The sequence below is a fragment of the Dipodomys merriami genome, unplaced genomic scaffold (assembly GCF_024711535.1).
Source record: "Dipodomys merriami isolate MVZ:Mamm:240054 unplaced genomic scaffold, mDipMer1.0.p SCAF_2, whole genome shotgun sequence".
Taxonomy (NCBI): domain Eukaryota; kingdom Metazoa; phylum Chordata; class Mammalia; order Rodentia; family Heteromyidae; genus Dipodomys; species Dipodomys merriami.
Genome location: NW_027203381.1, coordinates 1,742,900 through 1,769,723, shown reverse-complemented (window position 1 = coordinate 1,769,723; position 26,824 = coordinate 1,742,900). Strand labels below are relative to the sequence as shown.

Here is a 26,824-nt window from a genome sequence, read left to right as displayed (position 1 = left end):
ACTGATAATATGGATTCTGCAAAAATTAAACATTATCAAATGTTCTTTCCTTTATTACAGAGAACACCATAATTGCCTTCCCCTCTGAAACAGAAAGGCAATTAGAAAATTAGAAACGGTTATGCACTTTAGTCTATACCCTATGAATGAATATTTCTGATCTGTCTGTCTGTCTGTCTGTCTCTGTCTCTGTCTCTTTCTAGCTGTCTAGCTATATCTCTATTGCAGTTGGAACTCAGAGCCTTGTATCCCCCCCCCTTTTTTTTTTTGCTGGTCCTGGAGCTCTTACTTGCTCAAGGCTAGTGCTCTAGCACTTGAGATACAGCTCCACTTCAACTTTTTTTGTGTGGTTGATTGGAAATAGAAGTCTAATGTACTTTCTCATCTCACCTGGCTTTGAACTGTGATCCTCCGGTCTCAGCCTCCTGAGTCTCTGGTATTACAAGTGTATATCGCCAGCCCCTAGTGGGTTCTGTGGATGTTTAGCCGGGGCTACACTGGCGTTGTGATCCTATTGGTTTCTGCCACTCCAGTAGGTACATTTCACAGTGTGGACCCCAAACCGTCCCGCCAAACAGCTGCTTTTTACAAATAAGGTTACATGCAGAATTCCACATATAAAGTAGGTCAAATAGTATGTACCAGTTTCAAGTGTATTTCACAGTCACAGTCTGTTGTACTCAGTGTACTGATAACAGACAACATAGTAACACTGTTTTAAGGAGCAGTGAAATCACAAGCAGTGATTGCTGTTGCTGAATTAGCCTTGACTCCAGTTCTTGTTTTCCTGTGGGCTGAACTCGTGGCACAGGGAGGTGTGTCTGTGCACACACCGCACGAAGGATGCCTCAGCACTCAGAGCCGTGTGGCCTTCATGAAGTTCTTTCATTGCTTGGTGAATCACAACTTGATTTGTAAAATTTGGGTTACTTGTAGGACCAGCCTCTCAGGGTTCTGTGGTGCTGGGCAGGTACGCTGGGCAGAGCTGGCTTGTGGTAAACTTGAGTGCTAGTTTCATCTCTTAAAGTACCAACATTAGCATGGTTTCAGTTTTTTTATTTCAGCTTTCAGCTGCATGTAACACATTCAGTGAGTCACTGCCGAGTGGCAGTGCCGTGCAGATCTGTGGTAGGTTTATTATAATAAACATATGTCAAAATGGGATCTTTTAACAATATTTGGAGTACCTACAATTTATTAAATCAAAAATCAATTTTGAATAATGGTTTAAGTACTTTCCTTTGTCACAGTGGCTAGTTTGAAAACCGCTCTCTTGTCATTTAATTGTGACCTTCACAGTTCAAGTGACTCTGAGTCATAATACTCAGTGGATTACATTTTTAGACATGTACATGGTTTTCAGTTTTTTACTTGAAAATATTTGCTTCTAAGTCTTGTTTCAGACCCATGATCTTTATAACATATTTCCAGAATTTCTGGTTAGGGTTTTTTTTTTAATAGTACAGAGGTGTGATTTGACTCTTTCTGTGATCCTACATTGCTTTGATGTACTTGTGATTCAGGTGCACCGTGTATTTTCCATCTTTTCATGTTTTGACAGTTGGTTGTGTTTCTTGCGTAGGCTAAGGTCATAGAGCGTGTCCCCACGCTAGCTGTCTCCTTAAATAGCAACGCTCCTGTGTGGTGTTGCTGAGAGCCAGCCAGCCCTGTCCCACGGCAGTCGGGGAGCCACTGTTCTACCTGCGTAGCGCCACTGCCCTGTGATTTAGTGCTTCTAACACTTCCATCCACCAACTCTCTTTCTGAAATACTTAATGTCCTTGATAAAAGCGTAATTTTTATCTTTACTTCCACCTCTGAGTAATTTTATTACTGCTGAAAATAAATAATGTGTATCTTTTCTCTTCACCTATGAGTTTTATTCTTCTGGGTATTTGTGGTTAGTTTTGCTGTTCCTACTGAACAAAACACAGGTTAGCCTTGGCAAAGAACTTTCCAATGTAAGAATTGTTCTTAAGTTGGGCACTGTGAATAAAGTGTGGGAATTAGAACATATACGTTGTTTTCTGACAAATGAGAATAAGATTTTAAAATGAGGAAGATAGCAATTGGAAAAGATAGTTCTGCTTTTGGAGGCAAAGTGAGCTAGATCCCACACGCACCTGACACAAACACAGGCCATACACCTTTCCTCAGAGAAAAGTTGAGTATGATAGTCTCAGCAAGATGATTGCATCTTCCTCTAAAGCCCTGGTCGTGTCTGTCTTACTGTTATTTTTCTGTAAAATTTCATGCTTTAAAACATTTATTTTGTATATTTAACATAAATACTTCCATTTGCATAGTATGAGTAGAGAAAAACTTTCTGTAGAGAATTCTTAACTCATTATTATAATTTATTTTCAGGTAAATTTATATCATAAGAAATTGAAATAGTATCTAAATTTCATTTGAAAATATATTTCTCAATTTATAGATTGAACTAATGTTCAATGCAGAAAAACTAGTAGTTATAATTATTCATGAAAAATATGAATGTAGATTTGTTTACAAAAGAATTGTATAATTGGTCTGTTGAACTTAGGGCCATTTTTCAAGTTTGCATTATTAATTTAGGCAATGACATCTCATTCTATTTAGATGTAAACATTGACCTTTTCCCTTAGTTTTTCCTGTCTGGAATATCTAAATTTCTAATCCATTACTGTATATTCCATTATTTCTCCACACCTTTTTTTCTACATTATAATTTCCACGCCTAAATTCAGGTGCAACCTATTCTTTTCTAGCATATCAATTATGTAGCAGATTTTTAGTTTGATACTACATTAAAATAGACATAAAATATTTGCTTTTATTGTGTATGCTCACCTCTGTATTAATTTGAGATCAAAACTGAGCATGATTACTAGAACATATCTGGTATAGTCAGTGTCCTTTCTAAGGGTAAGTTTTGTTCTTCCCTGTAGAATTGGTTAATATCAATCTGCCTCTGATTCTCTCATCACATAGGCCTGTAATATGAGAAAAAAATGAGTATTGCTTAAGTGGCCACAGTTGGGCTTTTCTTATATATGAAACTTACTTTCCTAGTGTATTCTTTTGTTTTTCCTTAGGCTTTATGGGGAAATGCACTGAATTTGTAAATATAAGCCATTAAAATAGCACCAAGTATAGCCAGCTGTATCAAAATATTGAGGACAATTCTATGAAGCGTTATAAAATGCTCTCTTTTAGAACTGAAATTCCAAGCCAGCCTCTCCTGGCTTTTTCAGCACTTCGTCGTAGCTGCATTACTGAATTCGAGATAGCCTCTCTTCCGTATGATGAGTTTTACTTGTTGGTTTTCTCAAATTCATAATTGTCTTAATATTTCTAACTTTACAAGACCTCTTACAATATTTTATGCTCTGTTCCCTTTTGTGCTGTTTTTATTTTTGTTTTGTATTCACTGCTTGAAACGTCTCAAATAGAAGTACTTTGTCTCATGGAGCTGAGGAATAAAGTCTTCTAAATTAAAGAACCATGCTATAGTTTTGCTGGTCCTAAGAAATACATTCTGGGGTTCCCCCCTTCCTTGATAGCTAATTAGCCCTCAGACATTGATTTTCATAGACGTGACTACCTCAAGAGGATTTTCTTTTCTGTTGTGTAGGAGGGGGCACTCCTTAGCTTAGGGTGATAGCTCCACTTGAAGCGTGCTGGCCTTTTGCCACATTGCCCATATCGCCTTTTTTTATTCATTTCAATCCTGGTCTGTAATTCCAGCTATTAGATTTACAAGTTTTTATATGAGTGGGATGGAATTTTCTGTTTTGTTCCTGTGTGTGTGTGTGTGTTTGTGTGCGTGCGCGCGCGTGTGTGCCTTAGAAATTTTGTGATAAATACTTTCGATGAAATTTTGTCTGATATTTGCACAAAGCACTTTTAGGAAATTTTAAGCAACCCTGACCAAAAAGAAATATTGATGATCCTTTTGAAAGTTTGCCTTAATTTTCTAAGCAGATACTTCTCAAAGATCTCCCTCTTCCTATTGCTTTTGCAGTGCTGGAGATCAAACCAGGGGCCTGTTTATGCTTTGCAGGTACTGTCCAAGTAGTTCCTTCTCTAGTCCTTAAAGAGATGTTTATATAACATGCCTCAAGCATTGAAAATGTTTTCAGGTCATAGGTGATAATATGTATTTTGATAAAATTTCAGGTTCATAGCATTTTATGTCACCTTTGAATAGTTAAGTAATACCGTAAATGTTCTTAGATACCGTGGCATTAAGAATCCAATATATGATGGATTCATTGTTCTGTCTTCATTTGTTTTAGCGGGATCCTAAGCTAGGAAGACACAAACTCCACAGGGGATAATTTTCTTCTTTGGATTATCTCTCCAGAGAGTTCCAATTTTCCTTTGGCTTCCTGTGCACCTACACCAGTTATATCAGGAAAGACTCTGCTAGAATAAACTTAATTTTGCCTACAAATAGTAAGAAAAAATGAATTTTTATATTAGTACATCATATATACCAATAGAAAGAAGTGAAATGCCTACTTAATGAACAGCATATTATTTAGAAGTAGAGGGTTTTGGGGTTTGGGGTTTTGTTTTTTTTAGAAGTAGGATGAAGATTTGAAATTTCTCAGAATATAGACTGGTTCAAATAATGAAATGTGAACTTGCCTAGTATTTTGTGACATTTGTCGTTGCTACAAGAACGCTTATTTCATATTGTAAGGTACTATTCAGTGCTACATCACTGTTTTATTTGTCTCAATTCAATTGCTTTGTAGTTTACTGTAACTGCTAATGGAATAAAAAACTGAATGGACCAGATCTATAACAGCCTAAACATTCAGTTGCTCTCCACACTTTTTGTAGAACAATGGCTTCCTTCAAATTAGGATGACATTTCAAAATTCTCCTAGAATGTGTCCAGGTGATAGTCTATAGAGTTGCACTTTTCTTTATCTGGAGTTGAGGATTCTGGTAAGTAGAGGTAGTGGGATTTTTTTCCAGGACTTTCCTAATGACATAAAGCTGCTGTTCTCATAGCACATATTTTCATCATTTCTGCAATGGAACATGACAGTTGTAATATGTATAATTTGTTTCATCTCATATCTAATCTTTACAGCTAAAAAGAAATCCTGAATGAAATATTTCCTACTTTCCTTTCTTCATATCATTAGTGAATTTTAGCTTTGATAGTTAAAATAGTAGTTTCAATTGTTTTTAGTTTTCTATTGTTTTGTTTAATATTCCTTTCCTACACAACTTATTTTATTCATACTTTGTTGCTTTAAAACATACAAGCATGGGTGTTAATTTTTGTTTCAATTAGTATACTATTGCTGGTATAGCACAAGAATTGGTGTCTGGCTTTTAGTTAATATTGATGATTTTATACTACAAAAAAAGCTTGATTGAGTAAAAAAAAATTATATCTTTTAAGTAAATAGATTCCATAGCATTAAAAATTACCAGTTTGTTTCTTCTCTTTTTTATTTTATTTTATTTTTTATATTTATGTTTTTATGTTTCTTTTCTTTAAGAAGATAAGTATCTGAGATTCCTCTTTTGTTTATCTGTATAAGTAAGTGGTTTTGTTTTTTGATGTAGCTAAAATAGGCATTGAGATCACAGATCAATTAGAAGAACCATTTTGGGCACAAAGTGACCATACATTCCCTCTGCTATCTCTTTGAGTGCAATCTAGATAAACATGTTTATTTAACCTGCTGTTGTTGAATCCCAAATCCAGTCATTATAAAAGGACCAAAAGCTATCTTTGGGGATGGTCTTTCTACAAGGAATTACTATGGACAGTCCCTTGGGTGGTAGTTAGATATATCTGTATGTATTGTGGTAGAAAGAAAGGCCTTAGAGATGAAAAAAATAGAAAATATTTTTTGGGCAATAATGTTCTTGCATAATAGTGTATTCCTCAGACACTAGAGCTATTATCACACAACAAAACGCGTTGCGATGTTACTATCTATATCCTCTACCTGTTAGAAGCTCACGCCATGAAGCTCATTAAGCAGGCAGTCTAATCACCAGGGGCTGGACAGTCGTCACAGGCTGTCGTGTGCATCACCTTGAGGTGCTGGGCCAGCCTTTGTGTAGATCTGAGGAAAAGTGCCAGGTGGAGCCCTGGAACTCAGCGAAGAACTGCTGGCAGAAGCTGAGTGGTGTTTGTTCTCGGTCCTTGATTTCATATTCTGAAATGCTGCCTCTTTTGGACATGTTCAAAATTCATAGAAGATGGAAGAAAGATAGGAACGTTTAAGAAATCATTATGTAGTCATTTGTATTGAGGCAGAGTGAGTCAAAGAAGCCTTTTCTAGCAGCATAATTCTCATACCTCAAACCCCCTTTGTGGAATAAGATGGTTCCCTTCTTCGTAGTAGCATACATTTGGATACTACATTTTCACTACATTAAGAATTTCTGTAAAGACAGTATTAATATATTTTTAATTTTTACACCTTTATTTTATTAAGGGAATGTGACACAGATTTGGTTTGTCCTACTTATATTATTTTCTTCTTTACTCTATTATAAGAAATTCTAAAAGGGCTGGGAAGGTGGCTCAGTGGCAGAGTGCTTGCCTTGCATGCATGAAGCCCTGGGTTCGATTCCTCAGCACCACATAAGCAGAAAAAGCCAGAAGTGGCGCTGTGTCTCCAGTGGTAGAGTGCTAGCCTTGAGCTGAAGAGCTGAGGGACAGCGCCCAGGCCCAGAGTTCAGGCCCCACTACTGAAAAGAAATTCTAAAAAAAAAAAAAAAAAAAAAAACCTGAACCTTTCTCTTTGTTTTTTGTAAAAAAGCAATAAAACAAAAAACGAGTTATGGTGTTAATTACTACAGAGCTACCAGTGAGCTATAATTCAGATAAACTAGAATTTATTATTCCATAACAATATGTAACCTGATACTTTTACCTGGAGGGAATTTTAACTCAATATTTGTCTTCCCTGAAAATCCTTAAACTGGCATTCCCTAGTCTTAATGTCTTTGCTGGAACCTTGGGAATCAGCAGTAGTCCCTCATTTCTCTCTCCTATCAGCTGGGACTCTGGCCAGTTCTCACTGTTTAGGTTCTGACTGTGAGCCCATTAGCTTCTCTCGTTCCTTTCTTCCACGTGCCTTGTTTCTTCATGGTAAACTGCAGCTTTTAACACAGATATGAAATATCACAAAATGAATACTCTTCCCATTGAGAGAAAATGTAAATGTTGAATCTTTATGTTTCAGTAAGGTAATATATCTCTGCAATTAAATTGTTTTAGGGTTAAATAATGCTTGATATTTAAACTTTTGAGAAATTTGCTTTGACCTGAGTATCTGAAGTAGTCGCAGTTTTAGATTTTTGTCCCATTCTCCAATTCCAGATTCTTCTTTTGATTTGAAGTTGTCTTCCCTCACAGCACACCAGGGTTGTGGGGCTCAGGGTGTAACGGCCGCGGGAAGTACCTGTGGGTTTTTACCACTGTCTGTGCTGGAGAGGCTGAGCCTGACTGCAAAGAAGCAGTGGCCAGGGAAGAGAATGTGCAACACTCAGAGCCAGGTCTCTGAATCTCTGCAGCCCTGGCTCTGAGAGCACACACAGAAGCTGGAGATCCTCTAAAGGCACAGGAAGAGGAAAGGCCAGATTAAGGTCTATTCCCTCTCCGGTTTGGAAAGCACAGGAAAAGAACATGCTAACCAAATGAATGAGCTGGGAGGAGAGGTGGCAGAGTTCATGGTCTTTGGTGTGTTGCCCAGGGCTCCTGGGTAAGGTACGGTGTTGTTCAATAAAGCAGTGCTAGAAGAAGTACTTAGAAAAATGACGGTGAGTGTGGTCTGAGGTCTGTGACCCCAGGGACACTCTCTGCCATGTGCCTACCGCAGATGCAGCCAGAGGCGTCAGTGGGTATAGAAGCCAGTTGTACTAGTGTGCAAATGGAAGGCATTAGTGACAGTGATAATTCTCTTTTGTAAGTGGGAAACAGTGAAAGCCTTGAGAGGCCAAGTATTATCATCAGAGACATAGAAGGGAATTCTGAGAAGGAGAGGCGTCCTGCAGCAGGCAGAGAGGGGCCAGGGGTAGAGTGAAATAGGAAATGGTAGCCACTGTCACCACAAGGCCAGGTGCTTTGGGGAAGACCAGTTTTAGTAAAGTTATGAGAAGAGAAACCTAGGTAAGCACGCAGAGGTGAAGAAATGTTCGGTGTGCCTGTTTCCTGGGTTTGTAGGGAACAGCAAAACCAGTGCTGCAGACTGGGGCTGGGGGCCGGACAGCTGAGAGAGCAGCGGGTGGACCACACAGGGTTTGCGCTCATTTACTTGCTTTTTGTACCGCCACTATAGCCGTGGTTCTACATCTTCAGACACTACAGCTACACAGCGCTGTATTTGAGTATGTTGTGTTCAAAGTTAGGAATAGAGAACACTGAGATGGTACACACCATTGGTGGTTGTATTTCCCCCAGCCACACCCAACTCAAATTGGAAGGTCATTGGTTGAAACTGCAGTTTAAAGCCAGAGGAGTAGAAAAATATTTGCAAGGCTCCTCCTATTGAAGAGCTAGTTGAAGTGGCATGAACCTGTTGTCCTAGGTACCAAGTTGTGGGCCTGAGCAGGAAGTGAGACCCTATCTGAAACCTAGGGAACCGAAAACAGGGCTGGAGATGTGGCTTAGTGATAAAACCATGGGATTTGTAAATAGACAGCCCTAAGTCCTTGTTACTGCCAAAGAAAAATGAAAATGGATCATATTTTTCTCTTGTTTTAAACAGTTTTGGGGGGGCTAGGAAGGTGGCTCAGTGGTACAGCGCTTGCCTTGCATGCCTGAGGCCCTGGGTTCGATTTCTCAGCATAAGCAAAAAAGAAAAAAGCCAGAAGTGGCGCTGTGGCTCAAGTGGTAGAGCGCTAGCCTTGAGCTGAAGAGCTAAAGGACAGCGCCCAGGCCCAGAGTTCAGGCCCCACGACCGGACCCCAAAAAATAATAATAAATAAATAATAAAAAAATAAACAGTTTTTGGTTAATGCCTTAATATTTTTGTAAGACTAATAAATCAATAGGTTTCTCAAATGATATCATGAGTCAGTTGAGGAGTTTGTGATGATATCGGACACGTATATATTCATAGCCTGTTCAATTTGCTTTTGCCCACTTTTTACTGTTATTTTACAGACCATGGCTACAATTATAAATGTAGTTAAGGTTTGCAACAGGGTGTTATGGTATATCTATACATAACTGAAGCATCAGTTCAAGCCCCACCCGTCATTTCACATTACTGCTGTGTGGAAAAGCATACTGAAGTCTGTTTTGCTAACAAGAATCTATTTTTACTCACCTTGTATTTGTTTGACTTTTCCCAAGAAATTATCAGAATGTTGTATTACCTTTTTACCAGTCCTGAACTTAATGATGGTTTCTGTGTATTCTTGTGCTAAAACTTGCATTAGAACTAGATTGATAAGCAGTTTCTTCAAATTGCTGTATTTCTAGAATACATTGCTGTCCTGGGTATGTCCTACCATGAGAAATGTATTAAGACTGTGTTGGTATTGGAGTTAGTGCCCCTATAATATGAAAAGCAAAAGTAAATCTATGTGATGTGTACATGATTTGTTTTCATGACTTAAGGTGTATTATAAATGCTGAGTTTTGGTGTCAGTTGTATTAAACCACTAAAAAGCAGAAATAGGTCATACATATTGCTCTACAGTCTGATGTCTACAGGGTCTGCATTCACTAATGTTTTGTATGGGTTTCCTTTAGTCCTACAGAATTGTTGCTGCTTTTATCAGTCCTTTTGCCATAGGATCGTTAGGGTTCTGGGCTAGCTTTTGGTTTTAGGTTGTTTCACAACTTTAAAAGTAAAAAGCCCCTTTCCCTTTGCAAATTGAGAAAATGCTGTCACCATTTCAATGACGTGCTCACATGCGTGACATTGTTTTATTCAAGTGGTGAGGAGGCTCGTCTCCCTTTCCAGGTGAGCACAGCTTTCTTGAGAAGAGACCCAAGGAGTCTCTAAACATACTGCCTGCATCACTAGACTGGACCCGAAGCATGCGTGGATGTCTGAGAAAGAGATGGACAGTATCAGCACATACATATTTTTAATTAATGTTCATCCAATTAAGTGTTTCTGCACACTCTTTGAAAAATGATGTTATGCATGCAGCCATTATGCAAACCAGATTTACTTCTTGAGTTATTTCTATGTTCCTGCACACAAATATTTTATTACTTTCCTTCAGTCTCTTTAACAAAAGTCCTTTCAGATGTATCTGTTGTATAAAAGAGACTCAAAACAGGTTTTACTTTTATTTTTAAGGTTTTTTTTTTTTTAGTTTAAAAGTGGAATATATGTTTTCTTTAGCTGTAAAAGCACAATCAAGGCAACATGATAAGTGAGTCAGTGTTGTAAAAGTAAAACTAATTTTGCCTTCACTCACATGAGCTATAGAAGGAGGAAGCTTTATTGTCCCTGGGAAGGTGATAAGGCAGAGTAATTGTATATTATACTGTCCGGGAACATCTGCCTGAAGACTGTTGGGGCAATTCATCTATCATGGGCGATGCAGCATGTTTTGTCTTTCTGCTTTAACCCGTCCCCACTGCTGGCCCGCGCGGAGGTTTTGATAGGGACTGCGCCTGGGCCGGGGCTCACATTAATCAGTCCCCTTGTTCAACACTCCAGCTGACATAATTACAACCTGCGCACAGCAGTTATTCAAGTCGAGTCCTTGTCACTCGTGGTGCGAAACTACACAGCTCAGATCCCGGAGGAGATTGCCTTATCACACAGAACAAGGGCTCGCAGGAGCCGAAGAGAATAGAAATGGGAAAATGTCTTCCGGGAGTACTATATATTCCTTTAAAATAAGACATTTGAGAGACTTACAAGGGACAAAGGGAGGCATTGTGTACAGGGACTGAACTGAAACAGTTATTATTTTTAAATGGATTACACGGTGTATTTTTGTAAAAGTGGATGTAGATTATTAGATAAATTCCATGGTGCTCACCAGCACTGACTCTTTTGTCTTCCTTTCTTTGCTTCAAAAGTGATCATATAACTTGGAGATTACAGAAGGGTCACACACTCCTTGATTTAGGACTCGATTTAATAAAATTAAGGAAGTATGCACTTTGAGTTTAATATTTATAGCAGGTATGCTTGAAGAGCTTTGTATGGCACAGAGGTAAAGCTGGGGAAGATTCTTTCCACAGACTTTCTCAGTATAAGTTCTCTGTGACTGTGTAGCTTAAATATTTGAAGAACTGGAAAATAAACTTTATCTCATTTGTCCTGACTCTTCACTCTAATCTTCTTCTGGGTAGATTATTGGCCAATCCCTGGGGGACCCCAGGTGTGAAGGATGGGATCTCCTATCAAACACTTAAGTAGTATTTAAATTTTTATGGTACACCTACCCCCACCCATAGCCTGGGTGAGTCTAGGAGCCCATGGTGATTTATGAGATCAGGCTGCCAGACTTCCAACAAAACTGTGCCTTGTGCATGAATGCGAAAAGTTGTTTTACATCCAGCCCTTTCCTTCCTCTTCCTCTTCCTCTTAGATATCTTTAGAATCTCCCAAGTAAAAGCACATTTGGGCCCAGACTATCAAAATTACTAGGAAACAACATGCTCTAAACATTCAACTACAAATTTACTACAGTAAATTATCATTCATATGCACATACATACAGATTGACATTATTTGAGTTGGAAAATATTATTTTTCTAGGTGATTTATTTCAAGCTAAAGGTTAACATATATTACTTTGTTCATATGTTTTTATGAATATATTTTATATGTTTTTAACCCTAACTAACCTCTCTTAAAAGCATGATATTTTAGGAAATAATTTCTTGATTAGGCTATATTTTCTTATGTTATTTTTGAAAATGTCTATCCCACAGTCTTCTAATCTACCTTCCTCTCCTGGCTTTATAGTATCTCACTTTGCTTAAACCCAGCTAGTTAAAAGAAATTGAAAGAATAAAATCAATCTCAGAAGAAATTGAGAGGTAGACATCAAGAGTCAGAGGTCTATTTTTATATCAAGAATGTCAAAATGACAATGAATCATCCAGGCAGAAAATTACTGGTAGGCAGTAATTACTAGTAATGCAACAGGACTAATTTGGCATTGTGATTCCTACAGGCTCAGCCTTCCCCGAGTCAGTTTAAGAAACAGTGCACATGGTCTATCTGTTTTTTATTCTCACAAGGGCAGGTGTCTTAAAGTCTCAAAATTCCTGCAGTAAAGAGAAATAGGTTATTGTGTTTCACTAATATGGTAAACGTTGTGGGTACAGAGGCTCTTTTGTCAAAATTCTAGGTGTATCATGCCATATGTTATATGTATGACGTGTATATATGTCATGTGTTCTATGTAGGACATATACATGTATGTCAGAATTGTCTATTGTATGTTTTCACCCAAGAAACTTAGGGCTGGTACTCTTTCATCTGCAAACATGGAGAACATGTAAAATGGATGAAGTTTCATTTTTGTCATGTGACCATTTGGCTTGTAGACTTAATGAAAGCCTATGTACTCTTCTATCCAAGTTGTCTTGTACTCTCCTCTGCTGACAATAAGTCAGTACAGTATGAAGAGCAACCATTAGTGAAGTGTATTTTTCTGTGTGGACTAACAGGGAGGAGTCAAGTCTCAGCAGGGTTTGCCCTGGCCTACGCCCCTTCCTTTCAGTGGGCATGGGGGGACAGCCCAGATGTGCCGTCAAGTTTCCATCGCTGAACAACATGAATGGGACTGCTACTGCAGTTTCATTTCAAAAGCAATAATTTGGTTTCTAACAGAAAACAAGGTGTCCCCTTCTACCATTTCCTCCTTGTAAATTTCCCTGTTCCTCAATAGAGTGGAAAGGGAGAATGGAATGGTTAGGTTTAAAACAGGCTCTTTCTCTTACTGGCTGTAGATTTCATGAACAGAGACTTGAAGAATAATGATATAAGAGAAAGTGAGTGTTGTAAACAGAAACGGTATACAAAAGCTGAGAATAAGAGAAAGTAATAACTTTTTAAAAATCATGTACAATAAACACATTAAAAGCAGTTGCTAGATGGTAAGAGGTAAATAATTTACTTAATGATTTTCATCAACATAATTGAAATTCATGAACATTGATAAAGTAACAGTAACTGTGGAAAGCAGGATGACTGTAGGTCATCATGGATGGGAAGCACAGAGGTTCTCTGAAGTAAGGTAGAGTTTTCAACTGCCGTTTATTTCAGGTTTTCAAGTTTTTCAAGGCTTTTAGCCTTTTGTCAGCATTTTTAATGTCCCATCTCATCTTTTCTCCCAAATCATGCTCCCTTGAGGGCCAAGCCACAGTGACTTCCTTTTTGTATATTTTTGCTGTCATTGGGTTAAATACATATATATTGAATAGATTGATTTTTAAACAAAGGCTCAATATATAGGGATGTCAGCTGTTTTTGGTAAGCAGAGACTTTCCCTATAAACCCCAGCAACAATTAAGTTTCAGTCATGTCTACACTGACATGCTGGTGGCAGGTCCGAAGGACTAACCTTCCTCCCAGAGTTTCTACTCACATGCACATGCTGTTCACGGGGCCTGTGGGTCACATGGGACAGGACAGTGTGGTGATGGCCACCCAGGAGCTTCCCCCTCCACAGAGGTCCATGTAGGCCTGCTGTCCACGGACAGTGGGCCTGAACCCTTGGACAACAGCCTGTCTGGAACCAGGAGAGCCTTGTCCTCCCCAACATAGGGCCAGGGCCCATAATGCTCATCTTTCACCCACATCTGAGTTCTTTTCTGAATTTCCCTTCCTCTACTGTATTTTACCATTACTTTATATCTTATCTTGTCACATAATTGCAATGGCAAAATGAAGGAAAGAAACTGTATATGAACCTGTGGAATAGGAGAATATGTTTTCTAGATATTCAACATGAAAAGAATATCCTGAATATATACATAACTAAAAAAATTAAACTGTAAAAGAACAGATAATCCAATTAGTAACGGGCAAATGAATTGGACAGATAGTTCTCAGAAAAACTAATGAGTAACAAATAGGTAAGGAAAAGTTCAACATCTATTTCCATGAAGAAAGTAGATATCAAAACAATACTGAGATTTTCTGTCTTACCCCAATCAGAATGACTGTCATCAAGCCAACAACAAATACTAGTAAGGATGTGGAGAAAAAAACAACCCTTATGCCCTGTTTGTGGGAATGTAAACTAATGTTGACACTATAGAAAATCAGTATGGGGTTTCTCAAGAAACTAAAAATGAACTCTTTGATGATTGTCCTGCTATACCACTTGTAAGCATTAGTCTAAAAGAATGTAACTTGCCATATAAGAGATATAACTCTTCACTCATAGTACTATTTACAGTAGTCTAGTAAACAACTGAAGATTAAGAGAATATGGCATATGTACTAGAATAATATCCACAAAGAAAAATGAAATTATGTCATTTACAAAAAAAATAGATGAAATTCAAAATCATCTTGAGACAATCTCCCTACATGCTCATGTGTAGAATTACAACATTTTTCTGTAATTATTTCAAAGTTTCATGTCTTAAAATATCTCTGCTCCATTTGTAATTGATTTTTTTTTTACAGACCAATTTAGGGATCTAGTTTGAATCTTCTACATGTGGATATCCAGTTTTCCAAGCACTCCAGCTTAAACAGACTGGTTTTTTTGTTGTTCGTTTTCCAATGTTTGTTTTGGCATCTTTGTCAAGAATCAAATGTCAGTACTTACATGCGCTTGTTTTTGGATCATCTATTTTATTGGTCTATTATTTGGTTTTGTGCCAGTACTGCTTTTTGTTCTTCTTACTGTTGTTTCTATGACTATGTAGTGTAATTTTAAGTTCAGTATAGAGATATCTCCAACATCACTCTTTTTTCCTTAGGATTGTTTTGGCTATTTGGGTTCCATTGCGTTTCTGTACAGATTTTATGATTAGTTTTTTTTGTGTGTGAAAATTTTCACTGCATATTTGATGGGATTTCATTGAATTTGTGTATCCTTTTTGGTAGTATGGCTGTTCTAATAATATTCTCCTGATCCATGAACATTAGATGTCTTTTCATTATCTTAATATCATCTAGAATTTCTTCCATGTTTTATATTTTTCTCAGTAGGAGTCTTGAACATTTTTGTTGAGGTTATGTTTTGATGTTTCTTTTTATTTGAAACTTTAATGGATGTAATTGAATTCACTTCTATGAGTTTGCTTTTAAATATACAGAAAAACTAATTATTTTTACAGGATTTTTTGTGTATGTTATTGTTGTTCCTGGAGCTTGAACTCTGGGCCTAAGCACTGTCCCTGAGCTGCTTTTTCACTCTAGGCAAGCACTTGTCCGCTTGAGCCATAGTACCACTTCCAGGTTTTTTGAGTAGTTTATTGGAGATAAGAGTCTCATTGACTTTCCTGTCCCACTGGCTTTAAACTGTGATGCTTAGATTTCAGCATCCTGAACAGCTAGGATTATAGGAATGAACTACTGTCACCTGGCTTGTGATTTTTTTTAACTTGTATCTAATTATGTATTTAAATTATTTGTATTTTCTTATTTTTGGTCGATCCTTTGGTAGGTATTTCTTCCAGATTTTCCATTTTAAAGGAGCTTTCAATATATTCTATAATAATCTGGATTTTAATAGTATCTGCTGTAATATCCTTTCGCTTGCAGTTTTATTAATTTGGGCCTTTTCATTTGTTTTGTTTGCTTAAAGGAATGTCATTATTATTTCAAAGAAACAACTCTTCGTTTCATTGATTGTTTTGTATTCTATGTTTCATTTCTTTAATTTTAATCCAATCTTTGTTACTTATTTTCTTCTAACCGTTTGAGAATTGGCCTAAAATCCAACATCCTTTATGATAAAAACCCCTGAAGGAACATGTAATCGAAGGAATAGAACATAATGTGGTACAATCTATAGATAATAAGCTTAAAGTTAACATCATACTAAGCAGGGGAAAAATGGAAAATACGTTCTCTGAAGTCAGGAACAAGATAAGGGCATCCACTCTGTCTACTCTCATTCAATACAAAGACTTTCTTCTCTGTCCTTCTCTCCCATTGGACCTTACACCCTCCCCACCTAGACATGTATTTTTATGTTTGGCACTAGACTCTACTCGGCAGAACCTAAGTTTGGATGATACTGTTCAAGACCAGTAAGATTGAGAGCCTCTCCTGTCTGTGGGAGGGAATGTTTCCCTCCTGGTTCCAGCTGGGGAGGAGGGTAACAAACACCTATGAGTTCTCTGCTGTAATCAAGAGATGATTCACACATCTTTTAATTACTTACTGAAAATACAACATACTATAACATTTTGTGTGTTGTAGGATATTCACTTAAGGTATGCAACCACCACTACAAGCAATTTTATATTTTGTATCCTCCTAAAAAGAAACCCAATACATCAGTGTTTCTTATATATGCATGTTTCAAACATGTAAACATACATGCATCAATGTGCTATATAATCATGTAAATACTTTATACTAATCATTTATATACATCTTAGTATATGCCCAAGTATACATACATGCAGTTATTCTAATTACCTTTCAAGTCACCTCTATATTTGAAATAAATCCTCTCTCCCATTCCCCATCTCTCCACAGTATACTTCAATAGTAGTCTTCTGATAGTTTGATTCCATGTGCTGTTTAGACACTAAGGCTATTGACTCTTTTTTCTCCAGAATATACCCTTTGAAATGGAAATACTCTGTTTCCAAGATCATCTCTTCCTTCCTTCACTGAACATTAGGTTTAATGATTATATATTCCCCATTTAAGTGTATATCATATGTTGAAGTAGGTTTATTTTGTCAATTTTTATTTGGTTGGTAATTGTCTTGATGATGCTTCCTCTATCGTATTTCACTTGAGACAATAATGTTGGCAGAACTGATCAGAGACAGTCTTAAGTACAGTGTTGTCTGTGTTTTCATTCTCCATTGTTAGTAAACAGTATCTGATTTATGATGTGTGTCTGTGGCTGTTACTGTTCAAAATCTACAGGATAAAGAACTGCTTAAGAACAGTTCATCCAATTCATTATAGAATTCAAGAAACTGGTCCTCTTCTTTTCCTATCAGAGAAGTGGGCACCAATGGCTGTAACAGGTTAATATTTATCAGCAAGGTCTATATCTGCGACTAGGAGTTTCTGTAGTCCTGGCCTTCTTCAGAGAATGTGCTTAATTTTTTTTTGGGGGGGGGGTCCGGTCGTGGGGCCTGAACTCTGGGACTGGGTGCTGCCCCTCAGCTCTTCAGCTCAAGGCTAGCGCTCTACCACTTGAGCCACAGTGCCACTTCTGGCTTTTCTCTTTTTGCTTATGTGGTACTGAGGAATGGAACCCAGAGCCTCAGGCATGCAAGGCAAGCGCTCTACCACTGAGCCACCTTCCCAGCCCGAATTTGCTTAAGTTTTGCATGCAAAGCCTGTAAGGCGGCGGCTGTGGTATACGTGAAAGCACACTCCCCTTGAAAACAAATGGTAGACTCCTCCTCTGCCTTTGACACTGGACCTGTGCAAAGCTCAATGCAGCTTTGCAAACCAGTTGTGTGTCTGATACTTATTTGCTTCTCCGTAAGATGGATGTATTACTTTTTTGGTTTTTTTTTAGTTTATTTTTAATTTTTTTTGGGGGGGGGGTTCCAGTCGTGGGGCCTGAACTCTGGGCCTGAGCGCTGTCCCTCAGCTCTTCAGCTCAAGGTTAGCACTCTACCACTTGAGCCACAGCGCCACTTCCGGCTTTTTTCTTTTTGCTTATGTGGTGCTGAGGACTCGAACCCAGAGCCTCAGGCATGCAAGGCAAGCGCTCTACCACTGAATCACCTTCCCAGCCCCGTATTACTTTTTTGTGACTATAACAAATACCTGAAACAATTTAAAAGGAGAAGGAGTTTGTTTGCGGTTCATGTTTTTATCATCTTGAAACATCGCGTCAGAAGTTTGGAGTTAGGCCGGGTCTGAGCTGAGGTCGGGTAGGACGTCATAGCTATGAGAATAGTCTCGGAAGGGCTGCCCTGCTCGTGACAGCCAGGAAGTAGCAAGGAAGGCACCTTTTTGGTGTCTGGTTTGTGGTACCTCCCAAAAGAGCACCCCCGTCTGGAAATGAAGCGTTCCATACTTGAGCCTGCAGTGGACACTTCTGCAAACCATAGCTGTTTGCTTCCCAGTCTTCACCATTAGCTGCCTTGGCAATTGCTAGACCAGTGGTAACATGTGGCACATATTGGTGCTTTTGCCCTAACAGCGATTGTTAATTAACTGTAGAGGATTTCTATACAAAGCAGCATTGCTAATCAGTAGTGCTGTGAAAGAAACAAACTGTGTATCCATGTATCAGCTGTCATATACACATATAGTCTGACTTATCAGAGAAATTTAACACTCAGTTTGACAGAACCCTTGCCCAGAGCAAGCTGAAAATAGCAAGAAAAACCTCTGCTATTTGAGTTCTTTTTTTCTACAGTGATGCTATCTTAAGTTTAAAAACTTTTATTTATCTAAGACTGTATAAGTTTACTGAAGTACATTTAGTAAACAAAGAAAATCAGGCATTGCAGAATGCTGGATGAGCAGTTTGGCGGCATACTTTCTAGCCTTTTTTCATGTCACTTCAGCCATCATAATCATTCTTAGAGGCCAAGTACACTTGGTGATAGACCCTGTGTGGTCATGGGAGGTAGCAGCTTTCTCAAAGAACACCTGTATCTGGTCCAGGGCTCTTCCTGTTCTGAAGGAAAGCAGGCACTGTGTCTCAGCTCTGTTCCCGGAACACGATTCCTCCCTCCATTCTCAGCCAGTCCGCTTCTCTACGCCCTTCATGTTCTGAGTGAATAGATATATAGGTTTGCGGGTCTGAATTTCTAATATTGTTTGCTTCCTTTGCCTGTGAATAACATAGCTAGTATAAAACTTTTGATTATAACCATTTTCATCTTTTGTAATATCGATGATTAAACTAGGGGCCTCATGCCTCCTAGGCAAGCATTCTATCATGTGAACCCCCCCCTTTCATTCCATTTGCTTATGATTTGTTTTTCAGAACGTGTTTTCTACTAATTTTACCCAGGCTGACCTCAAACCACGATCTTGTTACCTCTTCTAAGCTCATTACATGAGTGCAGCCCATAGGAAGGCCTGTGTCAGGGTTAGCTGGCGTCAGTATTTGTGATAAACTGTTGTTGATTTGACCTAACTGAATGTACTGCCTTACCCGGCAGGTCAAACTGTGCTGAAAACATCCGCAAGCACATCCTACACACCGGCAAACACGAAGGCGTCAAGATGTACAATTGCCCCAAGTGTGACTACGGCACCAATGTCCCCGTGGAGTTCCGGAACCACCTGAAGGAGCAGCATCCCGACATCGAAAACCCTGACCTCGCCTACCTGCATGCCGGTAAGCTGCTGAAGCCCACGCACGGCTGGTCACAGCAGTCCGGTGCCTCCCCGCACTGCTGAGCTATCTCAAGGGCTGACAGCGTGTAACTTCAAAAGCTCCCCCTAGTCGAAAGACCAGACCATATAGTCACCCTGGGACAACAAAGGAAATCATCACAAACATTCATAACTGAGCTAAAATAGGAGTTTAATTTTTTTTTTCTTTTTGGTTATAGGGCTTGAACTCTGGGTCTGGGTGCTGTCCCTGAGCTCTCCAGCTCAAGGCTAGGCTAGCACTCTACCACTTGAGCCACAGCACCACTTCTGGTTTTCTGGTGGTTAAGTGGAGATAAGAGTCTCATGGACTTTCCTGCCCAGGCTGGCTTTGAACCACAATCCCCAGATCTCAGCCTCCTGAATAGTTAGGATTGCAGGCGTGAGCCACTGGCACTTGGCTTAAATTTTAATTTTTTGATTAATAGATAAAACTTAATTTCTTTTTCACCCAATGTTGTGGTTTAAAATGTTAGGACCCATCCTTTTGTATCCCCGTTTCCCCATGAATGTCGAGTAAAGGAGAGGAGGTGATGCAGCATCCCAGGAGTCCGATTGGTTAGTCACCAGGACGTGGGAATGTGCTGGTGATGAGCACAGCCCCTGCGTTTTCCTTCATTCTTGGATTACAGGCCACATAGGACTGAGGTGTGGGTAAGTGCAGAGTAAAACATACTCCATGGCCCTGTTGAATGGACGGGTATCCCTGAGTGTTGGTTCTGAGGAGAAGAATGAAATGGTGGGGATGGCTGTGGGATCTTGCTTTGGGAATTGGCAAGCACTGATGGGATCTTAGAGGAGAGGCTCGACGTGGCACACGCAGCACAGGTGTCAGTGCTGCTCGGAGCCTGGTTCTCTTGGAAGCATATGGCTGGGCAGCGGAGAGCCTCTCCGCCGGCTTCCCCTGCGGTTGTGTGCCTTGGGTGGCTGCCCCACCACACCTGGATTTCTCAGCTGCAAAGTGGTACAAGTGCCAGCGTCAACTGGACCCTGAGCAAGGTGAGGCTGTGGACCTTTTCAGACAGGGAGGAGGGCTAGGAACACCCTGGTCTGACCTCAGTCTAGGCAAAAGTGTGAGGCTCTGTTGAAGAAGCTGGTAGAAAAGCTGGCAACCTGACTCAAGTGGTAGGTGCTTTCCTAGCAAGCATGAAGCCTTGAGTTCATAACCAGTTGCACTTAATAAAAGCAAAAACAACGGGTAGGATGTGTGATTCAGTAATCTCAATTGCATGCAGTGCTGTTTGGAAAGCAAACAAAAGCAGAGGAATCTGCTTTTTCCATTTGGAGAGATTATACCTGTCTGGAATAGAAGCAGTATGGTTTTGGTTGAGATGGTACCTGAAAATTTATCTATCAAAATAGACATTTGATTTTTGTTTCCGAGCAGTGCCGTGGTGTGCTGTTTCTTATGGACACCGTTAGGTGTGACTTCCTTGTGGACCTAATGCGGTTCACTCAGGTCCCACTGTGCCTCTTGGTTCGGTCAGGAACCTCCGGTGTGCCCTATAAAATGACCCTAGCCCCCCCAGCCTCAGCAGTCTGCTTCTGCCGCCACGGGCGTCATGCTGGAAAGCTCCAGCTTCACTCTTCACTCTTTCCTTCTCTTGGGTAAAGTTTCTTTGGAAGTACTGGTTTTCGTCTCTATGGGCCTCAGTTCCATCCCTTCAGGATGGTCCCACACAGTGTCTGTGGGACCCCAGCGAGATAACACTGTGCACAGTGACTGCATTGGTCACACTTGGTGCATATTTCTTTTCTATCTGCAGAAGTTATCCCTCCCCCAACTCTGTTCAAGGACTAGAAGCATGCTTTGGGTATATTTTCTTTTTTTTAATTTAAATTTTATTTTAAATGTGATGCACAGGGGATGACTGTTAACGTAAGTCAAGTAATGAGTACATTTCTTTTGGAACAGTGTTACATTCATCCCTTAGAAACTCAAAGTCTGTATGTTAGGTTGAATAATTTTCAGGCATTTTAGGGTCTTTCTTGCTATCTTTTTGAAAGAGTAATGGAAGTTGACTTACAGCTTCTGTTTATTGTGTTTACAGGAAATGCTCTGAATTATTTCATTCCTTTGGAGTTATTGTTCACTTCTTCATATATATATATATATATATATACATACATATTTTTTTAATGGAAAGATACTGTACAGAGGGGTTACAGTTACCTGAGCAAGGTAATGAGTCCATTTCCTATCTATCATAGTTACCCCTGCTTCGTTTTCCCCCCTACTTCTTTTTTTTTTTTTTTTTTTTTTTTTTTTTGATTTTTTAAACATTTATTTTATGGTAAAGATGCTGCACAAAGGGGTTACAGTGACACTAGTAAGGTAATGAATACATTTTTTGTCAAGCATTTTTAACCCTTCCTTTGTAGTTCTCCTGGTTCTCCCACTACCCCTTCCTTCCCCCACCTCCCTCACTCCTCACCCCCCTCCAAAGTTGTAAAGTTCATGTCCATCATAGTGTCTTGTGAGTATCATTGTTGTAATGGGCCATCCTCTGTCCTTGTTAACCTGTGTGATGGTGGCTCACTCCTAGCTACTCAGGAGGCTGAGATCTCAGGATCATGGTTTAAAGCCATCTTGGACAGGAAAATTCATGAGACTCTTCAATAAACTACTCAGAAAAAGCTGCAAGTGGCACTGTGGCTCAAGTGGTAGAATGCAAGCCTTGAGCATAGCGAGACTCAGGAACAGAACTCAGGCCCTGAGTTCAAACCCTAGGACACACAAAAAAAGGAGGGCAGAGGAAAGGGGGATGTTTTGTTGTTATGTGAGTGTAATTCTGATGAAAGCATTATAGGTTATCCCCCCTACTTCTTGTGTCAGGCAAAAAGCCAGTGAAAACGGGTTATACCATGGGGAGGCACATACAAAGCAACAAAAAAAAAATCACATGGTACCTTATACATACGTTAGAAACAATAGCAAGGAAGGAAACATCATCTTATCTGACCTTTTCTGCTTGACCCAGACATGACGTTGGTATAACAAATTATTTAAATAGGGATACAGATTGACCCATTGTAACAATGTGATGTACCCTATGTCGGAAAAACAAACTTTACAATTTGGGGTGGGGGTGGGGGGTGTAGTTGAGGAAGTGGGAGGGAAGGGATGGTAGGGGAAAATCAAAGGAGGAGGCAACAATGCTGGAAAAGAAATGTACTCATTACCTTGCTCATGTAACTGGAACCCCTCTGTACAGTATTTCACAATAAAAAACTTAATTAAAAAAAATGAAAGTAGAAAGCAGAAAAAAACAAAAAGCCAGTGGAAGAGTCTGGGAAGCTGAGTGGGTGGGGCAAGGCTGGCCCGGGCGGGCTCCCTGTCCCAGGGACGTCTGCTGCTTTGTGCTGTTCATGTCGTCTGTCATCTGGCTGGAAATTTTTTATGCTTGTTATATCTGCTATTAGGAGGGGAATGTCAAGGCTTCTCATTATAAGTGTAGATTAGTGTGCTTTTCTTTTTAATTCTGTTAATTTGAGCTTTACTTCTTTTGAGGATATTATCACTAGGTACTGAGAGATTTAGGATCTTTCCATATACACACATATAACCTCACCTACAATAAGGATTTATATGTTTTCCATGATAGTGAAAATTCCTTTACCTCTGTAGCAATACCTCATGCCATAATTGTACAATTTTATATTCGTATAGTCTGACCTGCTCCCTTATTGCGGCACACAATAGGATTTGTGTAATTTGCTGAGACTGTGTCAGTCTTTCACATGAATGACTGTCTTTTACTTAACATTTATAGTTAATGTAATTATTGATGTATTTAGAATAGTCAAGACTACTCAAATGCCTCTCTAGTAGCAGGCATAAAGATTGTATATTTACACAATGAAATTTTCTTCCTCGGTAAGAATGAGTGAATTCCAATTATTAGCAACAATAGCAAATAAATCTCCCATCATATCCTTAGATATTGACCAAGGCAGACACAAAGATGACCATTCCTATAAATGCAGGTAAAATGAATCTATGGCATTAGAAAGCAGGGTGTGTCCTTCCTGGTGGACATCTATCACTGGAATAGGGCTGTGTGCTGCATGTTGTATTCTGTTTCTTAATCCCAGTGTTGGGCCACAGTTCGGTTCAGTTTGAAGTAATTCATCCTGTGCTCTCCTGTGACTGTGCACTTTTTCGCTTATATACTTTTTTTTTTTGATTGGTAATGGGGGCTGAACGGTCCCTCGGCTCTTCAGCTCAAAGCTAATGCCCTAGCACTTGAGCCATAGCGCCATTTTTTTCCTGCTTATGTGGTGCTGAGGAATCGAACCCTGGGTCTCATGCATGCGAGGTAAGCGCTCTACCATGAGCCAACTTCCCAGCCCCCACTTATGTACTTTTTAAAAAACACATTACCCTTACTTGTGATTTTCTAAAGAGTTTCATTTAGGTCTATTATAGATCTAATATTTAAAAAAATTTTTAAATCATATTAATCCCCACATTGACATCACATTTAAAGTGATCAGAATTATTTTGCCTATTGGATACTACAATTCCATCTAGCGAAGTCCACGCCATCCGAAGAAATTATCTTGATTTGATTTCTACAGTTTTAGTAATTGAATTCCCACCATCTCTTATCCATGAAGCTTGATGATCATAACTTAAGGAAGAGATAAGTATGTGTCTGTGTTCATAATACAACTGAGTCTCAGTATGACATTGTACACAGTTCCCTTCAGTGGTTATTACAGATTGCTGTAATGTAACCCAAAGAAAGGAGGACGTGGAGATGGGGAAAGGAGGAGGAGGGACAAGAAGATCGCCGACTACAGGTGGTGCTTGAGAAGAAAGATGTCCTTCACATCAGCCACATGAGACTTTCACCATTGCCTTTGCCATTCAGAGACCCCATGTCTTGCTGCTGAAGTTGTTCTCAGTGTTCATGGATCGGCTCTGCCTGGAGCATTCCTTCTTGTGGCCAAGGCTGTGAGGCTGGTTTCCTTGTTTCACATTTCTCCCTGCGGAGCTGGGTCTTGATATGTAGTATGTTTCCCTGAGTTCTCTTTGTAGGAGAAATTAAGCATTAAAGCACGGCATGGTGTTCTGCTTAATTGTTTGTGTGTTTCTATCCCATACTTTTGTATCATATTTAAATTGATTTTGTGTTGGTCCTTTCTTAGATATTAAGATATAATCATTTAAAAATGTACATTTGATTATTACCAATACAGAGTGATAGCACATGAATCTGTCATGTTCTCCTGACAGATTGGGATTTTCATGGTCTCTAAGATAATCACCTTTTATATTGTTAATAGCATTTTTTTCATTGTATTGCATAGAATTTGCCTCTGATTAGTCACAAGTATGCGAGTATGAAAAGTTTCACTTATCAAAAAACCCAGCCTCATTTTTCTTCTAAAGGGACCTAATTTAATACCATTCAAGCTATTCTTACTTGATTACACTTATTCCTATCTAAGTTCATACTTAAGCATATTAATTTTTTTTTTTTCGGTCATGAGGCTTGAACTCTGGGCCTGGGCACTGTCCCTCAGTTCTTCTGCTGAAGGCCATCTACCATGTGAGCCACAGCACCACTTCTGGCTTTTTCTGCTTGTGTGGTGCTGAGGAATCAAACCCAGAGCCTCATTCATGCAAGGCAAGCGCTCTACCACTGAGCCACCTTCCCAGCCTGGCATACTAAATTTCATGTTCTGTCTTTCATCCTGTGTTTAACCCATGGAAGGTGCAATAGCCCTAGCCCTTTGTTTTCACCATGGCCTGTTACCTCCCTATTCAGGTTTGCTAATATGTGGAATCTTCTTCTTCATCATTTACAAGCCATGTGAGTGCCACTCAGAGCTCAAGAAAAGGCAGTACTTCCCATGGCTCTTCCCGGCCCTCTGTTTCTTGCCCTGTTACTTCATCCTCTTGGTTGGGTGCTCTTACACATGTCGTGAGACTGTGCGCCATAATTTTTTCCATGAAAAGGTCCAAAAGCCTCTAAAACAGCTTGACAGTTTCTTATTGGTTCTCTCTTAGATAAACCAATTATTACTTCAACTTAAAAATGAACGAGATTTTTTTTCTGCCATGATTGCCTTTGGTTAATCCATGCTGACTCACGCTATTAAATTATACTTTTCCAAATGTATCATTAAGCTCATCCATAAGTATCATCTCAGATTTATTTCCTAATATAGATGTTACCCTTACAGGTCTGTAATTTTCATCTTCTCCCTTCTCTCTTTTTAACCTTGAGATGAGGTTCCTTCTTTTCTAGTCTCCTGATTCTTCGCCGTTAACAAAAGACTTCCTAAAATACTTACCATTCAAGGATCTGACTCTTCACTGTGGTCATCTCTGCTGGGTTAATTTACTGGAGTCTTTGAGCTTCTGCTGGCTAGACAGCCTCGTTCCTCTGAAGGCCCTCTTGCTACACCCTGCTGCGGCAGCACCCTTGGTACCCCTATGGTAGGGGAGTTTTGTATTTTGGTACTTACCTTTTGCTTTCTTCTCTTCTTCTCACGTCTGTTGCAGTTCCTGTTGAGAAAAAAGTTGTCATATCCTTTGTTGTCAATGGGTGAATACTGTCAGAGCAATATTTTTTTATTTTCCTAATTTTCAGCAATATAGTTGGCACCTAGGAAAATCTCACTTATTGATATATATATATATATATATATATATATATATATATATATCTCAATAGGTTTATTTTTAGTGATAAGTTAATCAGATGTTTTGAGTTATCATTACTTCTCTTACTCAACAAAATTTTGAAATGGACCTTTTCACACCACCCAATGATTCATATTTTTCAGAATGCAGTCTAATTCGTGTATCCGCTTAACACCCTGGTGCAGTGTTAGAGAAACACTGTCTGTCCATCTGGACCCCCTCTTTGCTCAGTGACCACTGTTTCCCAGCAGCGCTAAAGCAGGGTGATCCTGGTATTGTGTACTTCTATACCCAGCCATATTTGTGTGTAGCTTTCTGTTACAGTACTGAAGAAGTTTGTTACATTAGCTTATTTGGCTTTTAAATTACAAAGAAAGAAAGAAAGGAGGGAGGAAAGAGATAGAAAAAGAAAGGGAAAGAGTTACAGTAGCACTAAGTTTCTTGATAGGATATTAAAACAAATCTCCAATGGGTGCTATTCATAATTTCATGATTTTTAAAAAATAGATCTTTTAATAAATATAATTTGTTATTATTATGGTATTGTACAGAGAGGTCACCGTTTCATAAGTCGGATAGTGAGTACATTTCTGTTTTGGACAGTGTTACTCCTTTCTTTCCTTTCCAGTTTTCTCCTCCCATGTCTGCCTACAAGTTGCATAGTTCATTTTCTATAGTTTACTGAATACCATGAGTGCATTTGTCCCCCCTT

General features: G+C 39.2%; 1 protein-coding gene across 4 annotated transcripts in view; it reads left to right on the top strand.

Annotated features, from left to right (window-relative positions):
• The window catches only part of Znf407 (zinc finger protein 407), a 373,602-nt gene that overhangs the window by 231,927 nt on the left and 114,851 nt on the right, over positions 1-26,824 (top strand). For all 4 annotated transcript variants that reach the window (XM_070028948.1, XM_070028945.1, XM_070028946.1 and 1 more), the window contains one exon: positions 19,241-19,419. In XM_070028948.1, coding sequence (XP_069885049.1) covers positions 19,241-19,419 — 179 coding nt within the window. The remainder of the gene's footprint in view (positions 1-19,240; positions 19,420-26,824) is intronic.